The 24,512-nt window shown below is 33.7% G+C and overlaps 1 protein-coding gene across 5 annotated transcripts in view; it reads right to left on the bottom strand.

The window, feature by feature from the left end:
* PPFIA2 (PPFI scaffold protein A2) overlaps positions 1-24,512 on the bottom strand; it is a 471,655-nt gene that overhangs the window by 172,114 nt on the left and 275,029 nt on the right. For all 5 annotated transcript variants that reach the window (XR_013336610.1, XM_077770196.1, XM_077770197.1 and 2 more), the window contains exons 4-6: positions 24,272-24,373; positions 13,519-13,683; positions 7,636-7,710 (exon numbers count right to left, since the gene is read on the bottom strand). Coding sequence is in view for 4 of the 5 variants with exons in the window: in XM_077770196.1 (XP_077626322.1) it covers positions 7,636-7,710; positions 13,519-13,683; positions 24,272-24,373 (342 nt within the window). In the remaining variant the exon portion in view is untranslated. The remainder of the gene's footprint in view (positions 1-7,635; positions 7,711-13,518; positions 13,684-24,271; positions 24,374-24,512) is intronic.

Below are 24,512 nucleotides of genomic sequence, written 5' to 3'. Positions count from 1 at the left end.
GAGAGAGAGAGAGACAGCGTGAGCAGGGGAGGGTCAGAGAGAGAGGGAGATACAGACTCTGAAATTGGCTCCAGGCTCTGAGCTGGCAGTCAGCACAAAGCCCGACGCGGGGCTCGAACCCACGAACCGCGAGATCATGACCTAAGCGAAAGTCGGACGCTTAACCGACTAAGCCACCCAGGAGCCCCTTTCTCTCTTTTTCTACCTTTTTTGCTTCATTAAAAAAAAATTAATGCTTATTTATTTTTGAGAGACAGAGAGTGAGCAGGGGAGGGGCAGAGAGTGAGGCAGACAGAATCTGAAACAGGCCTCAGGCTCTGAGCTGTCAGCACAGAGCCTGACACTGGTCTCAAACTCACAGACTGCGAAATCATGACCTGAACTGAAGTCGACGCCAACCAGCTGAGCCACCCAGGTGCCCTTCTTTTGCTTCATTAATTCTTGACTCAACTGAGTCTCACATCTCTCATTGCTTCTTCCCAGACTTTTATTTGCTTTTTAGGTAGGTTTTACCTTCACCTGCATCTATGCACTGTTTCCATTCATTTCCATGGATTCCACAGAGTACTGGTTCTCATCCCAACACAATGCATCATTTTGATGAATTAATGGTATAATGTACTTAAAGCAATGGCCACAGTCCATGGTCCTACAAGTTCCCCAAATGTGAGCTTGCTACCTCTAGCTCCTCTCACCATTCTCATCCAAAATTCTGAATGCAAATACTTGATTTGTCCATGAAAGTTCTTTAATTTTTCCTTAGGAAATCAGACTCCCAGGATAAGGCTGGTTATAGATGAAGTGAAATGAAATGCTAATTTCCTTAGGAAAATTCTAATTGAAAGTTGGTAAATTCACTGCTTGGAACAAACAAACACCGAATGAAAGCAATATAAAAAAAATATGTAGTTCAGCCTACAATTCAACATGCCAGTTCTTTTTATGTATAATGCAATCATGTAGAAAAGCTTTTAAAATAAGCACACCTATAGCGAAAATTAGTCTGTCAATTGAGTTTTTACTGTAGCTTCTAAATAATCCATTTGTCTCATTTAATTAAATAATTTTAAGAGTACATGGGCTTCTGCTAAAAGAACACATTGTTAGGAAGTAATCTATTTGTTCTTCTTTGCACTTCCCTTTTTGTACATTTTTTGTGTGTGTGGTTTTCCAATTTTAAGCAGTAACAAAAATATTCTGCAAGGAATAAAGGCTTTATTGTATTTTCTGTGTCTAAATAACCTGAATTCACTATTTTAGGACAATGGCCTAGAAAATGTATTCAACATTAACAATACAATCTACCTAAGTGTGGCTATTCAAGGAGGCATAAAATGACAGCAAATTTTTATTATGTATATATATTTATTTACAGTATTGCTTTGATTCTTTCATTTATATTATTTTCCATTACTAAAAGAATATAAAAATTGCCAGACTTGGTAATACCTCTGTTCTACACAGTTCAATATTTTCTGACACTAGTCTCTTGTTTCTTTCAAAAAATCATAGTGATTTTTCAAAATCTGAACTATAAACATGGTACTTTGGTTATCATATATTTTTTACCTTTAATTTTTGGAGGTAGCAATGGTTTGCAAAATTGAAAATCTGATCACATTTCTTCCCTCCTTGATAAGTCTTCTTTGGCTCACTGTTATCTATAAAGGAAGTCCAGGCTCCAGCCATCCCTACCCAGCTATGCCTATTTTCTGCAGCCTCATCCCCATCCTTCCTCCTGCTGCTTCCCTTATTCTCCTCCAAGTCCATCCGGTAAGCTCTTTAAAGTCACCCTTCAAATTCTAGGTAATTTCTTTTTCCCTCTAGGAAGATTTTGAAATATTTTTCCATCTTTTAGTGAGATATAATTGACAAACAACATTGTGTAAGTTTAAGGTATACAAAGCAGTAATTTGATACATGTACCTATTTTGGGATGTTTACTACAATAAGGTTAGTTGATACATCCATCACCTCACATAATTACCATTTTTTAGTTGTTGGTGGCGAAAACATTTAACATCTCCTGTCCCAGCAAATTTTAAGTATACAATACAGTATCATTAACTATAGTCACCATGGTGTACATTAGATCCCCTAATCTTATTCCTTATAACTGAAAGTTTGTATACTTGACAAACCTCTCCCCATTTCTCCCTCCCCCTCCAGCCTGGGCAACCACCAATCTACGCTATTTCTATGAGTTTGACGTCTTTGATTCTACATATATAAGTAAGGTCATACAGTATTTCTTTGTCTGACTTATTTCACTTAGTGCAATGCCTCAAGATTCATCCATGTTGTTGCAAATGGCAAAATTTCTCGAGGAAAACCTTTATAACACATCTGCTTTTCCTCCTTTATGCCCATCCAGTTGCTTACTCTGTTCTGGAATATTACAAAACTTTGTACTTACTCTCATTTTCACATTGGTCATATCGAATTATAATTAATTTCTTATTGTAGTAAGCTGTACGTAACATAGAATTTATCATTTTAACCATTTTTAAGTGTAAAGTGTAGTGACATTAAGTATAATTACATTGTTATGTCATTGCTATACCACCATCCATCTTCAGAACTTTTTTCACATTTCCAAACTAAAACTCCATATTCATAAATAATAACTTGCCACTATAATTTCTTTGTAACATGTCTATTTCCCATATTTGAGAGAACTACTGATTTATCAATGTCTGAGTCTTATTAATATATTGATACCTAGTTCTTAATTCATTCCCTGGCAAACAGAAGATGCCCACTCAATCTTTGTGGAATTGAGGTGTCATGATCAAAATCACATAGCAGATAATTACATCAGCCAGCCATGCCAATCATGGCAACTTTTGAGCTCTACTCCACTCTAACCTAACACTTTACAAAAAATAAAAATAAAAAAGGAACATACTTTCAGTGGTTTTCACTTTACCAAAACAAAACAAAAAGTAAATCAAAACAAAGCTTTCAACACTTTCTCATTTCATAAAGTATGAATTCCACACTTTGAGTATGGCATTCAGGGACCACTGAAATTGAGTCCTCCCCACAACCCTACTTTCTACTGCCACATCTTTTCACACCTAAATCCTTACCAACAAAACATCATCCTTTGAAACAGCCAGTTTCAGGTTTGTTTGTTTTTTGCCCCATACACTGTGCTCAGCCTGAAATGTTTTTCCCCAGTTTTAAAGCCAAATCATAGTTTTCCTTCAAGGGTGAACTTCTATGATTCTTCAGTTCAGAATAAATATCTTCTTCTCTCTGCTTTATGGGCCTCTATTTTTCATTTATTTAGTTTTGCACGACATTGTATCTTACTTATGTTAAATGTTTGTCTTCATCACTTGAGGGCAAATTGCATGAAAATTTGTATTATGTTTCACTTATCATTTTATTTCTTTTCTACTCTTCCTGTCAGAGACTCGGAATTTTCTGCACTTGGTGGTTACTCAATAATTGTATTTGGAAAGATAAACATCTTGTTCATTTATCCCATATAATCAATACATTGTGGTTTATTGAGCATGCCTAGGGTTATTTAACTTTAATATTAAAGACATAGCAAAGGAACAATGTGGCAACACTGGTTTGAACAAACTCTATACAATGAAATTTGACAAATATATATTAATCATGAGGTTCGTATCACTGTGGTGAATACAATAAATACAAATGAACAAGATGCAGTCCACTTTGTCAAGGAACTAACAACTTAGGCTTAGACAGATATATAATTAACCCCAATAGTTGTTGAACAGTCATAATATGCTGAAGCAATAAGCTTTAGCAATTTTAACTAAGGAGTGATGATTGTTGGAAAGAAATCATAAAATATTTCTTTTTTTTTTTAATGTTTTTATTTATTCTGAGAGAGAGAGAGAGAGACAACCTGAGCAGGGGAGAGTTAGAGACAGAGGGAGACACAGAATCTGAAGCAGTCTCCAGGCTCTGAGCTAGCTGTCAGCACAGAGCCCAACACAGGGCTCGAACCCACAAACTATGAGATCATGACATGAGCTGAAGTCGGACGCTCAACCGACTGAGCCACCCATGTGCCCCTAAAATATTTCATTAAAAAGGTAATGTTTCAACTTGAGTTTAAATGGGGAAATATAATTTCAGTGTGTGAATTAGGGTTGTGTCAGTGTGTGACTTAGGGTTGTGGAAGCATTCCAAGAGAGTCATTAGCATAAGATGCAGGAAAATGTTGGCTGATTTCAAAAACAGTGAATACTATATTTTAACAAGACCTAATGACTCAGTCAGGGAAGTAAGTGAGAGTTAAGAGCTAGATTTGTAGGTTAGGACCATTGAAGAGATTCTTGATGTATCCTTATATTATTAACATATGTTAATACAACATATCATTATGTTAGTAATATATTAATGATATATATTACATATAAGTATATATTACATGCTGGTATATGTTATAAAAAATAATCCCTATGATTAGAGCTTTTCTTAGCACGTTTAACCTTGGAGAATTATATAGCAGAAAGGGACAGGAGACAAGAATAAATAAAAATCTATTGTAACATTCCAGGTGAGAATTTATGAAGTCCTGAACTACAGTGGTTTTAATGTATGTGTAAAAAGAAGGGAGTAAAGAGTGTGGGTAGATTATAGCCACAGTTAAGTGTAGGAATCAGAACTGCCTGAATAGATAGTTAAGACAAGTTCAGAAACAAGAACATTTTCTAGTAGGAGAGAATGACATGTTAGGAGACAACCTCTCTAGGTTTATCTATAAAATAATAGCAGTAATGAACTTCCAGTATTATTCTGCTAATATATATGTATAATATAATGATGACAGAATAAACTCCATTCTATTATCTTCTCAGACTCTATGGATACATATATATGTATGAATATATCAAGGTATCACTTGCAGTCTTAACCTTTGCTCTCTAACTTCTCCCTTCTGAGTTTTGGAACTGAAATAATTCAGGAAAAAGTTTCGATAAATTCCTTGCTATCTGGATGGTTATTATCACTACCAGAAACTCAGGAATCAAACAGATTCTAATAATGCAGTATCCTCACTTGTCAATCTTGCTATATGAACTCAGAAAATGCATAGATTGAATTATAAGTGACACTTTTAAGTGTATTTTAATTTTGACTTAAAATCTGAAGCATCAAATGAAATTTTCCCCAACACTTTGCTCTTTTAGCCATATGCAGAGTTGTGTTCTAGTACCTGATTGTTTCTGTGTATGTTACATATTTTTGTTTGGTTCTTAAGGATGTGTTCTTACATACTTCTCTTTTTTTAATAAAAAAATCGTCCTTTATTTTCTAAAATATTTTCTTCAATTATTTCCTCAAATATTCAAACTTTATCTAGTTCCCCTATCTAAAGCTGCCAATAGTATAATTTTTTTCCAAAATTATTTTTTCAGATTTCTAAATATTTCTTATCAATACATGGTGCCTTGCTTCTAAGAGATTTCATGTACCAACTGCTGTTCTAAGAACTCACTCTCCAGGTGTCTTCTGATTTCTCTCTCTCTTTTATTTTTGATTTTCATAATGAAATATAAGTTTCATTATGAAGTGGAGGATGGTTTTTCCCCATGCATTCTCTCTTAAAATCATTAATTATTTATAAACAATTTATTGTTAGAAAACTAAGATAACTTTGCTATCCTTTTCCTCATCTGTGGATATGTGGGATTCTGGGTAAGCCAACTGGAAGTTAATAAAAATCAACAACAAAAAGAAAATGTATTGAAGTTAATAATGAGTGCGCAGTTACTTTCCTCTTATACAAATTATTTAAAACAAAACAAAAAGCATTCAGAAGGGCTGCAGTAATTGTAGAATAAAGTTAATGATTTAAAATATATTTAATCTACATACAAGAATCAAATGGACCATGCTGCCTACAAGAGACTACAATAAAATTTAAGGCTAAAATGTTTAAGACAACCGTCAAAAGTCTCTCCTCCACTTTGGTTCCCTCAAGTGTTGTTCTCCCATTTCATATCTCATTGAAATATTCAGTTGCCATTTCTGGAGCTAATTTTCAGAGCCTTACTTGAACTTGAGGGATGTTTTTATTGCCGCATATATACTTTGGCCAAGGGGTCTCATCTCACCTTTGTTTATGACAGAGAGAAGCTTTATACACTGTACGATAAGCGAAGATTTTATGTTAGTAGTTGCCGAAGGTTTGTTTCTTTACCCTTAGTGGTAAAATATTTTGAGGGATGTACCCGAAACAATGTACTTTTAAACATATGTGAAAATCAAAATTAGCAATGGTAAAACACAAAATAAATAAGCATTTAATAGTGTCTTTCTGGAGGTTACAAGAATGCATATACCTTCTTTATAGGTAAAACCTATTCTTTCTCAGAAAAAGACTGACTTCTTCTTATCATCATCCATTAGCTCAAAGGTTCTTTTCCTCTATGATGACTAAGATGTACCAATCTCTTATTTTCCTTTGTTTTATTTGTTTGTTTGTTTGTTTAAAGCCATCCAGTTTATTAAGCTGATCTGGTGATCACCAAAAAGCTTTATTATTTTTTTAACTGTTATGCCACCATTTATGTTTTTAACACTGCTAACATTTAGTTGACATAGAACTGATTCTCTCTGAAGTTAAAAGTCTATTTTTTCTAAAGTTTAAATTGTTAAACCCAGAACAAACAAAGGCAGACTTTAAACTTGTTTATTTGGTTTAGCTTATTTTAAACAACAGGGTGATTTGTTCTAGATGAAATTTTTAACATGGCTTAAAAATGTGTATTTGTGTGTGTAATGTAAATGCAAATATTTTTTTAGTAAGAATGCCTTGACAATACTTATAATTAATAACATTAGCCTCCCACATATTTAATTATTTAAAAGTAAGATGATTTTGTAGAATTATTTTAGTATGTCCAACTAGCAATGCCAATATTTACCTTATTGGAATAAATTTCTGGAGGAAAAAGTAGCCTTATAAGTAGCCTTATATGTATTCTCTCTCTCAGAGACAGAGAGAAAGAGATGGGGTTATTTTAGTGGCCTACACAGATTATTGCTTATTTATTTTACAAATGTTAATGTGTTCTTTTATAGATATATAATGACCCAAATTATTTGTGTACTAATAACCAAAATAAGTCAATTTTTCTAAAGAAAAAAAACTTTTTAAATCTCAGAGATGGTTATAATACCTTAGTATGAATGAGAGCAAGAGAAGTGGATTTAATGATGCCACTAAACATGGGCATGATGTTTTTAAAAGATAAGAATAATAAGAACCTTAAGGGAAGTATGTTTATGTCTCCAAGGACTTAACCATTTTCTAAGTTTAACGGATATCTGACATGTTTTCCAATTTTGGAGCTGTGTTTTACTCTTTGAAAGGACTGGCATTCTGACTGTAGTCTTTCTAAGCTAAGCCGCTTTGTCTCTAGTGCTTGATAATTTTCTTTTCATCTTTAAGTGACAGATCTGAATCACCAGAAAGCAGAAAACATGACTCTGGCAACTAGTTTCAACACACCTTGTTCAGTGGCATATACAGAATGTAATTTATTTTTTGTGACAGTTTTAATAAAAGTGACGTGAAACACAAGGGCTATAATGTTAGTGATATTACACCTCAAAAGAGGAGAAAGTTTGGTATGTTACCTCCTGATTAGCAGCAGCTAGTTCTTCTTCCAGTGCAGAGACTCTTTCTAAAGAAACCCTCAGTCGCTCCCTTACCTAGAAGAAAAACCAAAATATGTGCAGTAATGTACATCCCATACATGTTAAACTGTGCTGAATCCATCATTAACATTATCCAAGACAGTCGCATTCGGCAAATTTTTATTCATAGCCCTAAGTGCTCACAAATACTATGAATACATTGTCACCTTATAGCATCTCTGTATCAAGATATTTCCTTATAAGCAAGTCATTTTAGTGTCTCAATGACAGATTTTGCAATGCGGAAAGAGATAGACCTGCTTATTCTTAATTCTGACTCATAGTAAGTGGAGGCAAAGTTCAAAAATATATTATGAATTCACCTGAAAAAGACTCACTGATTACGTATGAGATATAGGCAAAACTTTCTTTCTACTTTTAAAAACTAATATGTGAGATTCATTTGGTATGAATAAATTCATAAAGGATTCTCAGAATCTAAAGAAAACTGTCTATTGCTCATAAAGTTGTATTAATTGGAGGTTTATATTGTTACTGAGAGATTGGAAACTACTTGATTATTCTGGAATTCCTAATTAGCTTCCAGATAACAAAGGTTAAGCCATAATATTTTACAGAAGTGAATACTCTGCACATTTAGTTTGAAAATATTTATGATTTGAAAATAATTATGATTTACAAATGTTTCATAAATAAATGAACTCAAAGAAGTGATTTTTAATTCTTGCTTTCTTAGAACTTCTAAAATTATTTTAGTTATTATATGTTCAGATCTTTAGATATGCTCTATATTTCATATATTAAAAAAAATAGGTACTTTTTATCATGTAAAAATTCAAGGAATTCAGAGAAAGGAAATTGACTGAATTAAAATGAATTCAAATTTAATTGGAATTAAAATGAATGTCTACAATGACTTAATTTTCCTTACAAAAGAATCAACAAAATACATAGTTCTTCAACTAGAGATGCAAATCATGGTGAATTTTTGATTAAGAGCTAACAGATATTTCTTTTTTCCTCCATGGGACTGTTATAGTATTTGTGCAGTTAGTATGTATTTTAATATATATTTAATAAGCTCTAATTTTATTAATATTTTATTAATATATTGACAGTATTTTTAATGAATCATATTTCCCTTTTTTAAAAAGATAAGATTTAAGTGAGAATATAGGTTAAATATATAAAATATAGTTTAAAAGTTCACATAATAATTAAAATTGAATTATAACATTATTTTCCAATTAGTCAACAGACAAAAACCCCCATTAATATCCTATTAACCTAGAATCTAATTAGAAATTTTAAAAATATCAATTATATTTTTGTGTTGTATATTGACAACTGATACATATTCAGGTGGCTGGTTGCACTTCACTGCTGAAATGTATCTTGAGTAAGAAAGAATAAGAGAAGAGTTTCATATGAATTATGTATAGTTACGTTCAAATTCTCTGAAAATTAGACTTGAAAGGAAGTCTTTGATTATTTGATTTGGAGAATACTTTTTTTATGAGAGTGCTGGATAGATGTAAAAGAAGCAAATATTTGAAGGCTGAAAATAAGGAGGATTGCAGATACATGGAACACAGATATCAACAAAAATCTTGGTAGATGTGCTTGATATTTAAAAGGGTTGACTGTCAAGTTATATACCCACTTCCTAAAATACCAACTATAAAGTATGGGTGTTCTGAGTGAGAAAGGTCTAAGAATCTTAGTTGATGAGAACAGCAATATGAAGTTGTCAAAATATAAGTTAACAATCTCACTATATGCAACATTGATCCTATCACATTTATACTGCCGTGAAGAGGTAAGTGTCCTATTTTAAGATGTACTGATTCACTGGAATGTTTCTAAAAGAGTCCTTCAAATCATTTAAAGAATGGCTGAAACTTAGCTATCCTATAGGTTAAAATATCTTCCTGACTTTCTTTGCTAAACTGATCATCACAAAAATTGTTATAGTATGGTTCTTATTTACCACAAGTTAAGCATTTTTATTCTCATTATAGCAAATCTTCAAGGGGGTAAAAATCATTAAGCTTATCAAACAACTTGAAACTAGAATAACCCCTTAATAAATTTAGGATGGTTTCTACAGCTTGAGATTATATTACCCACAAAGTAATGAATCTAAAGCTGTCTCTACAAGAAAATAAAAATGATTTCTGAATATATTTGGAAGTAGTTGTAAATGTAAAAACTGGTGTGGTAAATATCAATACATAACGAGATAAATGTATTATTCATGTTTATATTAGAATAAATAATTCTCTGTATTTAATATATCTTGTACTAATTTCTGCTAAACTGAATAAGACAAAAAAAAAAAAGGTAGGATTCAAAGGAGTAACTTTTCTAAGCCATAAAAATATCCTAACATTTTACCTTGTCTACATAGCTGAAACTGTATTAACAGGAAAAAAATATTATCTCTGAGAAGATTTTTAGCTTTTTGCTCTGGTTAGCTAAGCACAGCACCAGCAGAATGACATAATTACCTTTATTTTCCTTGTTGGATATGGTGTACTTGTGTAACTATCTAGACATGATTGATATGGCATAAAAATTATAATTTTAATTTTTTCCCTAAATGAAAGTATACAGGTGATATCCTTAGCTCTATACTTAATCTTTTCTGATTTTTTTACTAAATAACCACATTCAATTAATCCATTGTTTGTAGAATCTTTTAGTTCATACCTGTTGATATTTTATTTATTGAACTATAGTATAACCTCTAAAATATTTATGTACAACTAGAAGATTTTTATTTCTAATTTGATTATATCAATTTTCTTCATAAGGATATGAAAAATGACTAAAGAATTTTTCCCCAAAAGATGTTTCAAGGCTACATAGATTTTGTCCCTGAGGAATTAAAATAAAATAATTCCTCCCAAATAATAAATGTGTCTCAGGATGACGAGAAACATTGGTGATTCCAAATTAAAATTAAGGTATGGCAGGGTTTCATTTTGGAATTATCAGTCCTATAACAGAAAACATTGTAAAGAGATTTCCTTAGACCATAAGTTCAAATCTCGTTTTGGCAATATGATATTAGACCACAGAAATATATATGGAATGCACATATATTTGCTGTTTTCTTTTTGCTTATATTCTCCAGGCATATCCAATATGTCTTTTAAAGTAATGAAAAACCAGTCAATGATATCTGAGTGATTGCAAAACACATGTATATTTAACATTCCTCCAGCCCCCCAAATTGGTAAGCATGCTGGAGAGTGACATTCAAAGTTATTGTCAGTCTTAGCTAATAAGGAAAATTCAATTTTACAACTCAGCGGATGTATAAATAAGGACATTAATAATGAAGACTGCCAGTCATTGTAATCATCCATAGCTATGCTTATTTTTTTATACTTTGTTTAGCTTTTTGTATGTAACTTTACCCTGAATAGTAAAGTTGGTAGTGTCTTGTCCTCAAGAAATGGTTACTTGCATCTTATCTTCTTCTGATCATCTCTCTATATTATAACACAACATCCATAGTTCATAAATTAGAATGTAATTTGTCTCCCCACTATCCTAGCCTCTTGAGTAGCTGAGCTATTCTTAGGGTGACTGTCTATGAAAGCACAGATTAGTCCTTCAATAATTAAATAAAATGCTATTTGAAACAAGCATGTGGATCAACAGTAACACCAAAATCTTTACTTAGTTTGAAAGTTTTATCAAGTGCTGAAATTTATTCAAATTAACAGTAATGCTCATTAACATTCAATGAGCACTTGCCACATGCTAAGTACCATCTAAGAGTTTTGCACGTCAGATCACACTTAATCCTCATGGCAATTCTATGAGTTAAGTACTATTAGCTCTCCATTCAAAAGAGGAAACAGATGTTTAGAGAAGTTAAGTCACTTGTCCATATCTGTCCAACTCCAGAATCCAAGCTCATAACACTTTTCCTTTAAACTGTTCAACAATACTTAGCGGATAATGGGTTCAGTTCTCTATGAACTAACCAATGTCCATGGTACTTCTGGTGAGTCAGTACATACTATTACAGCATTTGTCTGGGCTAAGTTGTACAACTATTTTCTTCTTAAATGTACTCACACCCATCAGGTTATTTGTCTTGAATACTGTTTACCTCCTTGCATCCATTCTTTCATAAAATACCCCTCAAGTGATATGGGAGTGCTTACAAGGAACTTCTACAGTCACACATTCTCAAGCACTTTCATTTAAGGCACTCAAAACTATTACATTTTCTCTGGGAAGGCCATGTTCTTCTTACACATCTGGGTTATTTTACATATAGATCCTGTTGCTCAGAGTATCTTCATTACTCTGCTTAAAAACCACTATAGATTCTCTAATATTCAGACCAAATGTCCTATATAACCTCTGTGAAGACATTCTTGAATTGTTTTTTTATCACTTTCTCAAGTGGAATTAGTCACAACTTTTCCTGTGGCTCCCTATTGCATTGTACATATTGTGTCTTAACATCACCTGTTACTGACATGTGAATCTATCTATCTTTGTGTGCCAAATATCTGTCTCACATATAATAGATATTTCAGAAATATGAAGTCTTGTAAATTCTTAACAGTGTACTTTTGTAATAAGAAAGGGAATATGAACTTAAACATTAAACATATTAAGTGGTTAATTGATATTTTATATTGATGATATTATATTAATTAAGGATCTTTATATAATATCAATTTCTATCTTAGTTAAAATTATTCATAAACTATTTTCCTCTCATGGCTAAAATGAAAAAAGCTACAATTTCTTCTTAATCTAGAAATAGAATTATAGTTATCCTTATGCACATACTTCACATAATCCCCTGGTCTAAGAACATCTGAAAGACCAGTGATAAAAGTATATATGTACATAAACTTTAACTAAAGCACAAGTGTCTGCATGCTTAAAACCTAGATATAACTGGGTAATAATCCCTCATTTGGATTTTAATACTCAGAACTTGTCAGGTACTTTCTAATGAAGTGCCCCAATTCCCACTCTACAAAATCCTAAGCTTTATTAATTTTAAAAAGTTAATTCTCTAACATTTCACAAAATTAAAATCATGTGATAAGCCTTACTAATCTCCAAAGGATATTATCATCATATTGGCTTATTTATGTCAGTAAAAGTTTCTTGAGTAACAGCTAAGAGAAGCTTACTGCCACTTTTTAAAAAAGGACCTAAAGCAGGTTTTCTCCACTGATACTTTATGCTGTTACATTCAGAGACTCTTCAAAAATATATATTCAGAACTAAGATATCAGAGATCAAAAAAAAAAAATGTGTGCTTATAATATCAACCTCCAAAGGTCAGAGTATACATCCAATTTACACTTGAAGATGTGTTGAATTGTCAGTTAGTGGTTTCCTGTGTTGGCATCTATAGACATGCATTTCAGAGAGGGACTGGGAGGGGAGGAAGAGAGTGAGCGAGAGAGGGAGACTGAATGACAATATTAAATTTCAAGTGGCAATCTGGACTATGACCATAATGCACCATAATAAAAGTGTAACTTGATAAGCCACATATTCAGTGGTATTAAAAAAACCAGGGTTATGAGTATTACCGATATACACACAATAATCCAGTTGCATTGATAAAAATGATTTTCCCATAATTCAAATGTGTTTCTCTGCACTCATTTATGTCAGGAGTCAGCTGAGTCATGGATGAAGGCAAGGAGCTCGATGCTGATGACGAAAGCACAGTGAAGCCTGAAATCTTCTATCAATACTAGAACTCTTTAAAATTGGTAGCTGAAGTGTATTTTATTTTTTTAATTTCACCTTGATTGAGGTATAATTGACACATAAAACTGTAATAATCCTTTCTAAATACTTTACCTTTTCATCCAAGGCCTTGTGGTGCTCAAACAAAGATTTCAGTGCCTTGAGAACCTCGACTTCACTGGACACTCCTGAGGGGGACTGGGCTTGCCGTTTTACCACTGTCATTCTTAGCGACCTTTCATGTCGTGACACCAGGCATTCCAAGTGCTCCAGTAACAGCTATTGGGGTTTAACAGAAAAGGTAATTACCCTAAATGCAATTATCTTATGAACACAAGTTACTTGTGAATGACTTCTACCTGAAAAGGCTTCAAGTTTACATAGTATCTCATGATAACCTCAGATTTACCACAGGTAGTAGCAAAGAAGCACAAACCTGGGTCTAAATCAAGGTCCATAAACTGCATTAAAAGAAATTGCATCTCTATCATATAACGAAATTACTCATTTAAAAAATGTAATGTAAATTCTTATTCATCCTTTTAGAAAATTTAATAATTTCAGCATGAGCTCATTAGAAATAGAACACAAAATAGGTGTGATCAAATAGAATAATTATTGAAGAACATCACACAATGCATGATGATTTTGTTAAAAGAGTATTAAAAGTCAAAACTAAGTTAGTATACATTTGGTCATTTAAAATTGTTGAGTTGAAGGAAATGAGCATAATCATGTTGTTTTGAATGTGATTATAGTGATAATCACATTTGAATAGTGATTATAGTAATCATTATAATCACATGTTGCTATAAAAATCATAGTGAAAATCACTAATGGTTTTAGTCACAATTAATTCTTAAGTTACATAATAGGAAAATACATGCAACCAACTGGAATATAGTAACTGAGATTTTGCAATAGTCATTTTGGGAAAAGAGGTTTTTAAATGGTCTACTGTGGGACATACATTCACCCAAAGTAGCCTCTGGGGCCATTAAAGGCCAGTGAACAGTGTTTCGGTCTGTTTCAGACCTACACTCTAACATTTCCCAAAGAAAGTTTACTTTTAAATGTTTTGTGTGAGGTACCTGGGTGGCTCAGTCAGTTAAACATCCAACTTTTAGTTTTGGCTCAGGAAATGATCTCACAGTTTCATGAGTTCGAGCCCCTCAACGGGCTCTGTGCTGATGGTGCAGAGCCTGCTTGGGATTCTCTGTCTCCCTCTCTCTCTGCCCCTCTCCCACTCATGCTATCCCTGTCTCTCTCAGGGTAAATAAATAAACCTAAAAAAAATTTAAAAATGTTTTGTGAATTGGGACTTCACCTTTGTTTAGTCTAATAAGGGAGTTCTGCTAAAAACAAAGATACCTGAAAAAAATATTAAAAAAAAAATAACTGCTGGGTTAACTTCTCAGTTATTAAAATTTTGGTCAGGGAAGAACAATACATGACCAGGAAGTTTTGTGTGAGAGATTTTCAGAAGGGTACTGAAGAGTATAGGCTAACAAATATCTATGTAAAATAAAGCAGAAGTTACTCAAACAAAAAAGGGAAAAAGCAGATATAAGATACTGGGATGGAAAGAAATAAAGAAAACATTTTTTTTTGGCAGGAATTTTCTTAAAGCTTACACATCCTGAAGTAGTAAAAATTTTTGGTTTTCACAATGTCATTGTTGGATTCAGTGTCACATGTTAGTATCACTTTTCTTAGTTCTTAATAAATTAATTTCTCTATATTCACCATCACTAATTATGGTTCCAAGTGTCAGAAAACTGTCATGCATCGGCACAGAAAAACACAAATAGCTGAGATCCTAAATGTATACAGATCCAGTAGGTAGGGATCATATTAAAGGGTCAAAATTATATTAATAGCTCTTTAGTATGAAATGACACAATGTTTTTGAAGAGCTTTCCTTTTATTTCTCAATCTCTGATTATATTCATGGTGTTCTACTGTCTTGAATTCTACAGATACATGTGTGCATTGGTTAAATCCAAGCAGTTTCACGTAGGTTATGGGATTTCCTATGAACTTAACCCTGAAATAGAGAGTTACGGGAGCAGAAAAGAGGAGAGACCTACTTTGCATAGAGCACTAAGCTGATGTTTCATTGAGAGGATGATATTGAAACTGAGACTTAAAAGATGAGAAAGAGGTGGCCAAATGAGGAGCCCGAGGAAGAAAACTCCTGGCAGAGGGCAGATCAAGGAATAGAAAGTAAGCTGGCATGGTTAGAGCAAAGTTTGTTGGGAAAAGGCTAACATCAGATGATGTTGGAGAAATAAACAGGGTTAAGTTCACACAGAGCCCTAGAACCTATGTGAAATAGCTTGCTCCCAGGGGGACCTTTCAAAGTCCAGGTATTTGAGTTATCCCCTGCAAATGGTGTGCTGACACTGGCCCATACCAGTGTGTTAGAGGGGATTGTTAATTTTCAGGAATTTTATGAGCCAGTGGTTAAACAGTTATTGTTCAAGCTTAAATTATGTAAGCTTATAATTATAAACATTCAAAATGTATTAATTCCTAATTATTTTACTAAACTCCAAGTTTTTAATAAAATTCCAAGTATTTCATCATTATCTATTCTCCTTGGGGTGTTTACTGCTATTGCATTTGAAGGTAGAAATACCACAGGTTGGTTCTTTACTGTGCATCATTTCCTTTCTCAGCTTTCAGTGATATCATGTTGGTAGCTTGAAGTCAGCTACCATGGGAGTAGTAAAATCATGGGAATTCCAAATAATATAAATTAGTGGGGTTTTTTGTTTTTTTCTGGTAAAAAAAATCATTTACCAGCATATCATTGTCACTAGCCATCAAATTATAGGAGCTGGGAGCCCAAAGATTATGGAGCAGAAAAGGTTCATCATCACTGTGCCCTTTCTAAATCCCTGACCCACTCAATCTGTGAAGTACAGTAAAATGTAGTCCTGATATTAAATTTGGGGGTGGTCTATTATGAAGCGATTAATCAGAAGATCTTCTCTAAAAGGACCCGCGACCATTTAGTATGGTAACAGTACTGAGAAAGAGTGAATATCAAATTTCTTGAATATTATCTCTGATGTAGGACTAATTCCTTAGTACTACTCTTTCAGAGGCTTTTAGCAATCTGCTAGACAAAAATGCTTCACCTCGTGGATATCAGCCTATTCTTCTGGACACCACAATATTTGCTGAATGGGTTTAAATAAAAGTGACCATGGTTTCAGGGATAGAAGTTAGTCTTTAACCTGGCAAAATGGGGTACTCATTAAGGCTGATAGGGTTACCACCACAGCTGAATGGTCAAGTAACCAGCTGCAGCTTTCAGTCTTGAACCCCTGACATGGTAACAGTCCTCCTAGAGGCCAGGCTAGTCACCTTGAAGCAAATTACATCAAATCCCTTCCATCAAGGAGGGGTGGGTATCTTTTCTTAATTTAATAAATGGTTTTTTTTCTCCTGGATATGGAATTGTCTTCTTTAATGGGTATGCTTCTACTAGCAATATCATCTTATCAAGATTTTTTACTACAGTCTAGTTATATACACATTACTTCTGACCAAAAAAAATAATAATAAATAAAAACAGAAAGAAAACAAACAAACAAAAAAATAAAAACAAAACCAAAAACAACCCATATTTTACAGTGAAGGGGGTAATTCAGTTGACTGATGCCATCAGCCTTGGTTTCATTACATTATCACATCATTCAGAAGCAGATGATCCTATAGAAGGATTAAAGGATCCAGAGAAGAGTCTATCTTGATTCAATTTTAGAGATAACTCAGTGCTACCCTGGTAAGATATCATCCTGAAATTATGTACTTAGAGACAGTGACGAATAGATACCAGTTCATCTACAGAGGTCCAGGAATCTAGGTTTAGAATTGGAATTTATAATTGCCAGCAGGACTTCTTGACCAGTTGGAGAAAGGGGGATCTTTTTCTGTTGTTGTTATATATGCATGATATATATTAAATTACTCTCCACTTTTATTCTATTTTATATTGAATATTTGATTCTGATTAACATTTAAAGTCGTCCATAGGTTACAGAATATTAAGATATGATTGAGATTTAATGAGAACAAGAGTGTACACGTGGAAGAACCCTTGTCATGTAGCTACATGCATGGACTTTCTCTTTTGAGAAAAGGTGATTTTGGTTTTGTCTAAGTATTGTTGGATAGATATCAGTATTGCTGCTGTTTAGAATTTTGATATGAAAAGAGTACAACAAAAATTGTAGTGGAGGCATAGTAATTGTGGTTGCCCCAATTTTTTGGACATACTCTCCATCTTTGACAGTTCTCTGCATTCTGAATGTCATCTTCCCAAAACTGGATTCAAAAAAACATTTTGCAGGCATGTTTAACCACTAGGGGGCAGACATGTGACTTAAGAGTCAGCCGACCAGAGCTGCCCACATAGGGAAGATGCTGAAGGGAGCCAGATGAGGAAACTCGCTAGACATGGGGGTACACTTTGTTGGCACAGGTGGTAGCAGAGGCTGCACGTTTCTGGGTCTAGGAATGTAAGGAAAACCCACAAGGCTAAGGAAATATGGTCCTAGACATTGTATATGGAAGCTATATTTAGAGATTTTTTTTTTTTTAGTGTTTTTTTAAATTTATTTCTAGGAGAGAGAGAGAGAGAGAGAGAGAGAGAGACGGCATGAGCAGGGGAGGGTCAGAGAGAGAGGGAATCACAGACTCTGAAACAGGTTCCAGGCTCTGAGCTGGCAGTTAGCACAGAGCCCCACACGGGGCTCGAACCCACGAAACTCGAGATCATGACCTAAGCGAAAGTCGGACGCTTAACCGACTAAGCCACCCAGGCGCCCCTATTTAGAGATTTCTTATATTCCTTAATTAATGTCTTCTTGATTAATACAGTTAAGCTGTACTGCTTTATGCAATTAGGAACTCTCATCTATATAATAATAACACCAAATAATGTGTTCTTTAAAACGGACTTCTTAAGGTTTTAACAATTTAACTCACCCTGAATACTCCTAAATACTTAGGAATATATTCTGTAGAATATATGCTTAATATTCACTTGTTGAATTGAAGTAAGATAAATGTAAGTTATATAGCCAAGAGGATGTGGCCAAAAAAGTTCAAATCTAGTATATATCTATAGCTTTGAAGCTTACAAATTTAAATAAATGAAAAATAAAGAGGAACTCAATAAAATACCACTAATAATCTACTAATTATACACATTTGCTAGAAACTACACTTTTTTTCCCTTTTGATATGAGAGAGAGAGAGAAAGAGAGAGCACATGAGCAAGGGAGAGGGGCAGAGGGAAAGAGAATCTTAAGTAGGCTCCACACTCAGCGTGGAGCCCAAAACAGGGGGCTCAATCCCCCAACCCTGAGATCATGACCTGAGCCTGAATCAAGAGTTGGACGCTCAACCAACTGAGCCACTCAGGCACTCTGCTAGGAAGTACACTTTTGTTTAATATTTAACAAATCTTGCAGAAGGCACTCTGTCTGGTGTACTCAAAATATTGCAGGGACTGCATAAATGGCCATTAATTCTATCGTGGAATTCATTTTAAATGACCATGGTATACACACACACACACACACACACACATGCACGCACGCGCGCACATGCACACAAACATAGCATATATGCATATGTACATATTGCATCATTGGAAAATTTTGAACTAAATTTCTAACATTATACAACTTATTATTACATTTAAATTCAATACAACCTGTGTGAAATTATTTTCAATCAAAAATGGCATTCAAGTAGAAATACATTCTGGCCCGTACACTAATTTGGTTACTGAAATATGACCACATAACACATCACTAACATCTGAGAATAAGAAACTTCAAACTCGTTGCTTTTGTGCTCAGTGTACTTAATATCCTCTAACCTCAAATGCTGTTTACAATTCCCGATAGTTCTCTGTAAATATTTAAGTCTCATGTTGCAATAGTTGTTGGAAAGGCATATGTCCTTAGTTATGTTATATATTAATTATATGTCCCTTTTGTTTATCATATCCTATAAGCACTTTCAGATATATGTACATATGCACGCAAATGTATCTTCACCGGCCTTCAATGGCTAGGGTCTTCCTTTCTCAATTGAACTGTACTTTTTACTCATTGAGGAAATATGTTTGGAAGGATTTTACTAACTAGTGTAGACAGAAGTTTGTCAGAATGGGAATCTTCTCTTTAGTAATGGCAGGTGTCTCTTTGTATTTAAATGTTTATTAGTATAATTTCTTGACTCAAATAAAAGTAAGAGCATGGTAAGGAATGTTTCAAATTAGGTCTTTAATTTGAATTAAGGATAATTAAGTCTTTTAGTTGGTGATCTGTAAAATGATATTACAGCTTTACTATTTATAATTGACATTAAGAATGACTCTTGAAATCACAATTTCTAATTCAAAGTCATGCAATAGCAACTTTCTAAAACACTGCCAATAATATAAAATATTCTCTGAAATCTTCAGTCACAAAAGCAGTTAAAACAGTTCCAAAACAACAACAAAAAATCTCCACTCTGATATTAAGAAACAATAAATAACTGGTTTAATATTCTTTTAGCTTTTTACTGATTAATTCTACCAAAACATGGTAAGGTTTTGTAGTCGATTTGAGTTATGTTGAAAAAATGGCAGGAATACATTATACTCTATACATATAATTTGCCTGAGTATGGCCAGAAAAGTTTTAGAAACAACAAATTTTGGGGGGGCTTGGGTGGTTCAGTCAGCTGAGTGTCCATTCAACTTTTGATTTTGGCTCAGGTCATGGTCCCAGGGTGACGGGATTGAGCCCTGCATCCTGCTCCAATCTGAGCAGAGAGCCTGCTTAAGAGTCTCTCTCTCTCTTTCTCTCTGTCTCTCTCCCCCCCCTACTTATTGACCCCTCTCCTCTGCTCGCTTGCTCTCTCTAAAATAAAAATAAATAAATAAAAATTAAAAAAATAAAAAAGAAATAACAAATTTTGTTTAATCATTTTCTACAATTATAGTGTAAAAATATGAAATAAAGCTTTTTGAATGTTTCTGTAAGTAATCTCTAAAGTTTTTGAAATTTCAACTTTTGCATGGTAATCAATAATATCAGAATTACTTTAATTGGATGTCCTGAATTTAATTACTTGAGGCAGCTGAATTTACTGATTACTTTGATTTCTTTCATTCATTCATATTTTTGAGCTGGGGACCAGGTGTTACTATAGTGACAAAATGATAAATGGCCACAACTTTCAGCTCTGACATCAAAATAAATACCTCATATTTATCAATTTGCACACAATTGATACAAAATAAATTACTGAACATCAGAATTGAACTATAAAAAAATGAACAAACTCTGCTTTTTTCATAAACACAACCCTTTGTATCACATGTGATTTGCAAGTGACATTAGGAATATGGTCTCTTAAATATACAGCCTGTGGTTAAGCTGAGAAGTAGATACCCTAGATGTGTCACTAATAAGCCATGTGGCCTGGGGCAAATTATTTATATGTTAGTTTTCCCATCAGTTAAATGGGGATAATGGGATTACTATAAGGATAAATTGAGTTAAATATACAAAACATTTAGAAAACAGTTCACATGTAATTAATGCTAGCTAGTATAATATGACCATCATTATTAATTGCTATATCCAATAAATCATTTTTTGAAATCCTTATGTTACTTCTGTATTCTAGTTGGAGAAGATATAACTCATTCATGTTATACAGTAGAGCCATTTTCTCATTTATTGTTTTGATGATACTCAAAATTAACACAAATATTCTATCTTCTTACGGGTGTTCTTTGTGAACTTTTTTTGTCTTTGTTTCTTATCTCAATTCATGAGTATATGATAACTCTTCAACATGGAGAGAAAATGGTATCAGAACACTGGAAATTGAGACACTCACTTCTACTTTAAACTTCCTTACAATATAACACCAAGAGCAAATTCTGTTGTTCTTTCTCCATGACTAATAAGTAGGTGTTTACAGCAGGAAAACAAAACAGAACAAAATAGAATATGTAGACATGTAGAAGGAGTGACTATTAGATAAAACTCTAAAAAGTATTATATTTTTACAAAATTAAGAGGGCATTATGGGGGAAGGGAGAAGATTAGTCGTGAATATTTTGAGGGGGGAGAGTGATAGGTGATTATGTGACTTAGGAAGTTATTATATAATTGATCCTTTGCACAAAGAAGCTTCCATAAATCTTTTTTCCTTGGTTTAATCAACAACAAAAGTCCTCCAACACTACTGTTTTATGGAATGTAGAAAAAGTGGTTCCCAGCTTTATTCATGTTTTCAAAGTAAATATTATTCATGTTTAAAGTCATGTTTAAAATCAATGGCTTCAATTTCTATTACCCTAATGGAATTTAATATTTGTATCTTTCTCACTTTGATCCCTGGAGAGGTATTGCCATACTTCCTCTATCCTCCAAGGTTCCTTTGCAGGTGCACCAGCTGCAGGTACTCCTGGACCTCGTGAACTGTAATATGATGGATATTGTGTGGATGCTATTGCCTAGTTCTCTGAAATTAGTCACAATCGGGAAGGAATGATGCACTCACTCCATATTGCAATGGTTTTACTCTTAGGCAATGTCTTCTCTAAGCTATTGTAAATCTTGGCTTTTTTTTTCATAGACCTAATTTGAGTAATTGTGCCAATGGTCCGTCTCATAGCCAAGGGCACAGGCTCTGAAGTTAGACTGCATTAGCTTTCAAACCCCTTCTCTTCTATTTATTCACTGTGTAAATTCTGGCAAATTATATGCCCTTTTCTGAGCAGTTACCTCCTCTGCAAAGTGGGGATAATTATAATGTGTCCTTCATAGGGCATTAAGAAGGAATAAAGGGCTATAGGGAGAAAAACTGTATAAAGAAGGGGCACCTGGGTGGCTCAGTAGGTTAAGCATCTGACTGTGGCTCAGGTCATGATCTCACAGTTCATAGGTACGAGCTCGGGGTCAGGCTCTGTGTTAACAGCTAGCTCACAGCCTGGAGTCTGTCTTCAGATTTTGTATCTCCCTCTCCTCTGACCCTCCCCTGATCATGCTATCTCTCTCTCTCTCTCTCTCACATAAATAAAAAATTTTTAAAAATTAAAAAAAACTGTATACAAAAGAAATATACAGCTAAAAGAAGAGTTTCTGGCACATTTTAAATATGAGATTAGTTGAAAGTCTACCAAGAAGTTTGCATTTCCCACCATGTTCAGCTTCCGGATCCTACTTTTACATTTGGCTGTACTGTGCTACAGCAGGGAATGAAGCCTAAAGTATTAAAATGGAAAATAGTGAAATAGGGCAGAATAAATCTCATGGCAGAAATAAATTTTAAATTTGCATAAAAAATTGTAAGTTAAAAATCAAGGGTGAAAAAATAGAAAAATATTCATCTGACACCAGATAACATGATCTAAACTGTCTTTGTTGTGTTCTTTGAGGCAGCCCATGTAACTGGCTCATCAAAGTCTCAACAAAAATCAATTCCTTGGGGGGGTGGGGGGGGCCTTGGTGGCTCAGTTAGTTTAAGTGTCTGAATTCAGCTCAGGTCATGATTTCACGGTTTGTGAGTTAGAGCCTGCATCAGGTTCTGTGCTGATGGCTCAGAACCTGGAGCCAGCTTCAGATTCTATGTCTCCTCTCCCTGCCTCTCCTCTGCTTACACTCTCTGTCTCAAAAATAAATAAACATTTAAAAATAATTTTAAAAAAAGAAAACCAATTCCTTGTGTGTATGCTGTGTGAATTATCTTTACCATAAAATAAGGCCCCCAAAGAATAAGGAGATAGAGTTTGATCATATAGCCATTATTCGTACAATGCATACTCATTAAAGGCACAGCTCACTGTTTGTGGAGGTATTATTTTTATGTTACTCTCTAAGACTAAGCATAAATTAATACACTATTAACTATACCTCGCTTTCTCATTTTATAGCACTCATCTGCTAGGTTGTAACACTGAAAATATTTTTCACCTATTTCATGTTCAAATTGAACATACATATCAATTCCACACACACACACACACACACACACACACATCCACACAAAAGTGTTTTTAGTAAAGAAGCTGTTATTATTTGTAGGTATGTCTGGTGATTTATATATTTTATGAAATTTAGTGACTTTTCTTTTGCATAATAAAATACAGCATCTTTGAGCAAATTCTGGACTTTAACATCACAGGGCATAAAACCGAAAGAATATAGGAGTTTCCGAGAACAGAATATAGTAAACTCCATCAGCTTCATGAAATCAGAACATCAGAATGAGAAATCTCCTCAATCATCTTCTGAAATAGAAAAGGTATGCCTCTCTTAATTGAGAGAGTTCTGCTTCAGTGGTTTTACAAATTTTAACTTTTTTCCTTTTTTAAATAAATACTTTGCTGGAGTGAAGTGAGGACCAATGCCCAGCCACTCCCTCACATCACCCCACAATTGAAACTCATACCCTCTCAAGTCTCACGTCTCCTGCCTACCTCCATTCTCTGAGGTATTGGTCCCCTACTCCAATACAACAGTTTGAAAGTTTGAAACTCACTGTTGAAACCCAGCCCTTCTTTTTAAAGTCAAATAAAGCAAAGGACTGAAGGAATAAAAACATTTTCTAAGGCAACATAGTGATTTAGTAGTTGAGAATGTAATTTTGGTTTCCAGCCTTCCTGTCTTGAGTTTTATAGAATATTCTCCTTTATTTTAAAGAACAGACTATGAGTTAGTATCTGCTTAAAGTCTTCCTCAAGTTTTAAAATGTTTATATTTGTGTGAGTATACAGGAGATAAGGCACTGCATTGTATATGGAATTAATTCCAAGTAGAGGCAGTTTTATACTTACTCTTGTGTTGTTTCTTTCAGCTTTCAGTTCAGAAATTTCTTCTTCCTTTTCTAGAAGTTGTTCCCTACAGGCATTGAGTTCTTTTGTCAGTGCAGCAAATTCCTGAAAAGGGAATAAAAATATTTGAAGACATATTTCAGATATAAAAAGAAATGTTTTCCAGGAATAAAATAAATCAAAATATAAACTTCTGAATGTAAAAAATGAAAATAATGACTTCAATGACAGGGAAATTTTATAT

This window comes from Crocuta crocuta, unplaced genomic scaffold (assembly GCF_008692635.1).
Source record: "Crocuta crocuta isolate KB4526 unplaced genomic scaffold, BGI_CrCroc_1.0 scaffold317, whole genome shotgun sequence".
In the NCBI taxonomy this organism is placed as follows: Eukaryota; Metazoa; Chordata; class Mammalia; order Carnivora; family Hyaenidae; genus Crocuta; species Crocuta crocuta.
This window is presented reverse-complemented; position numbering and strand designations above follow the sequence as displayed.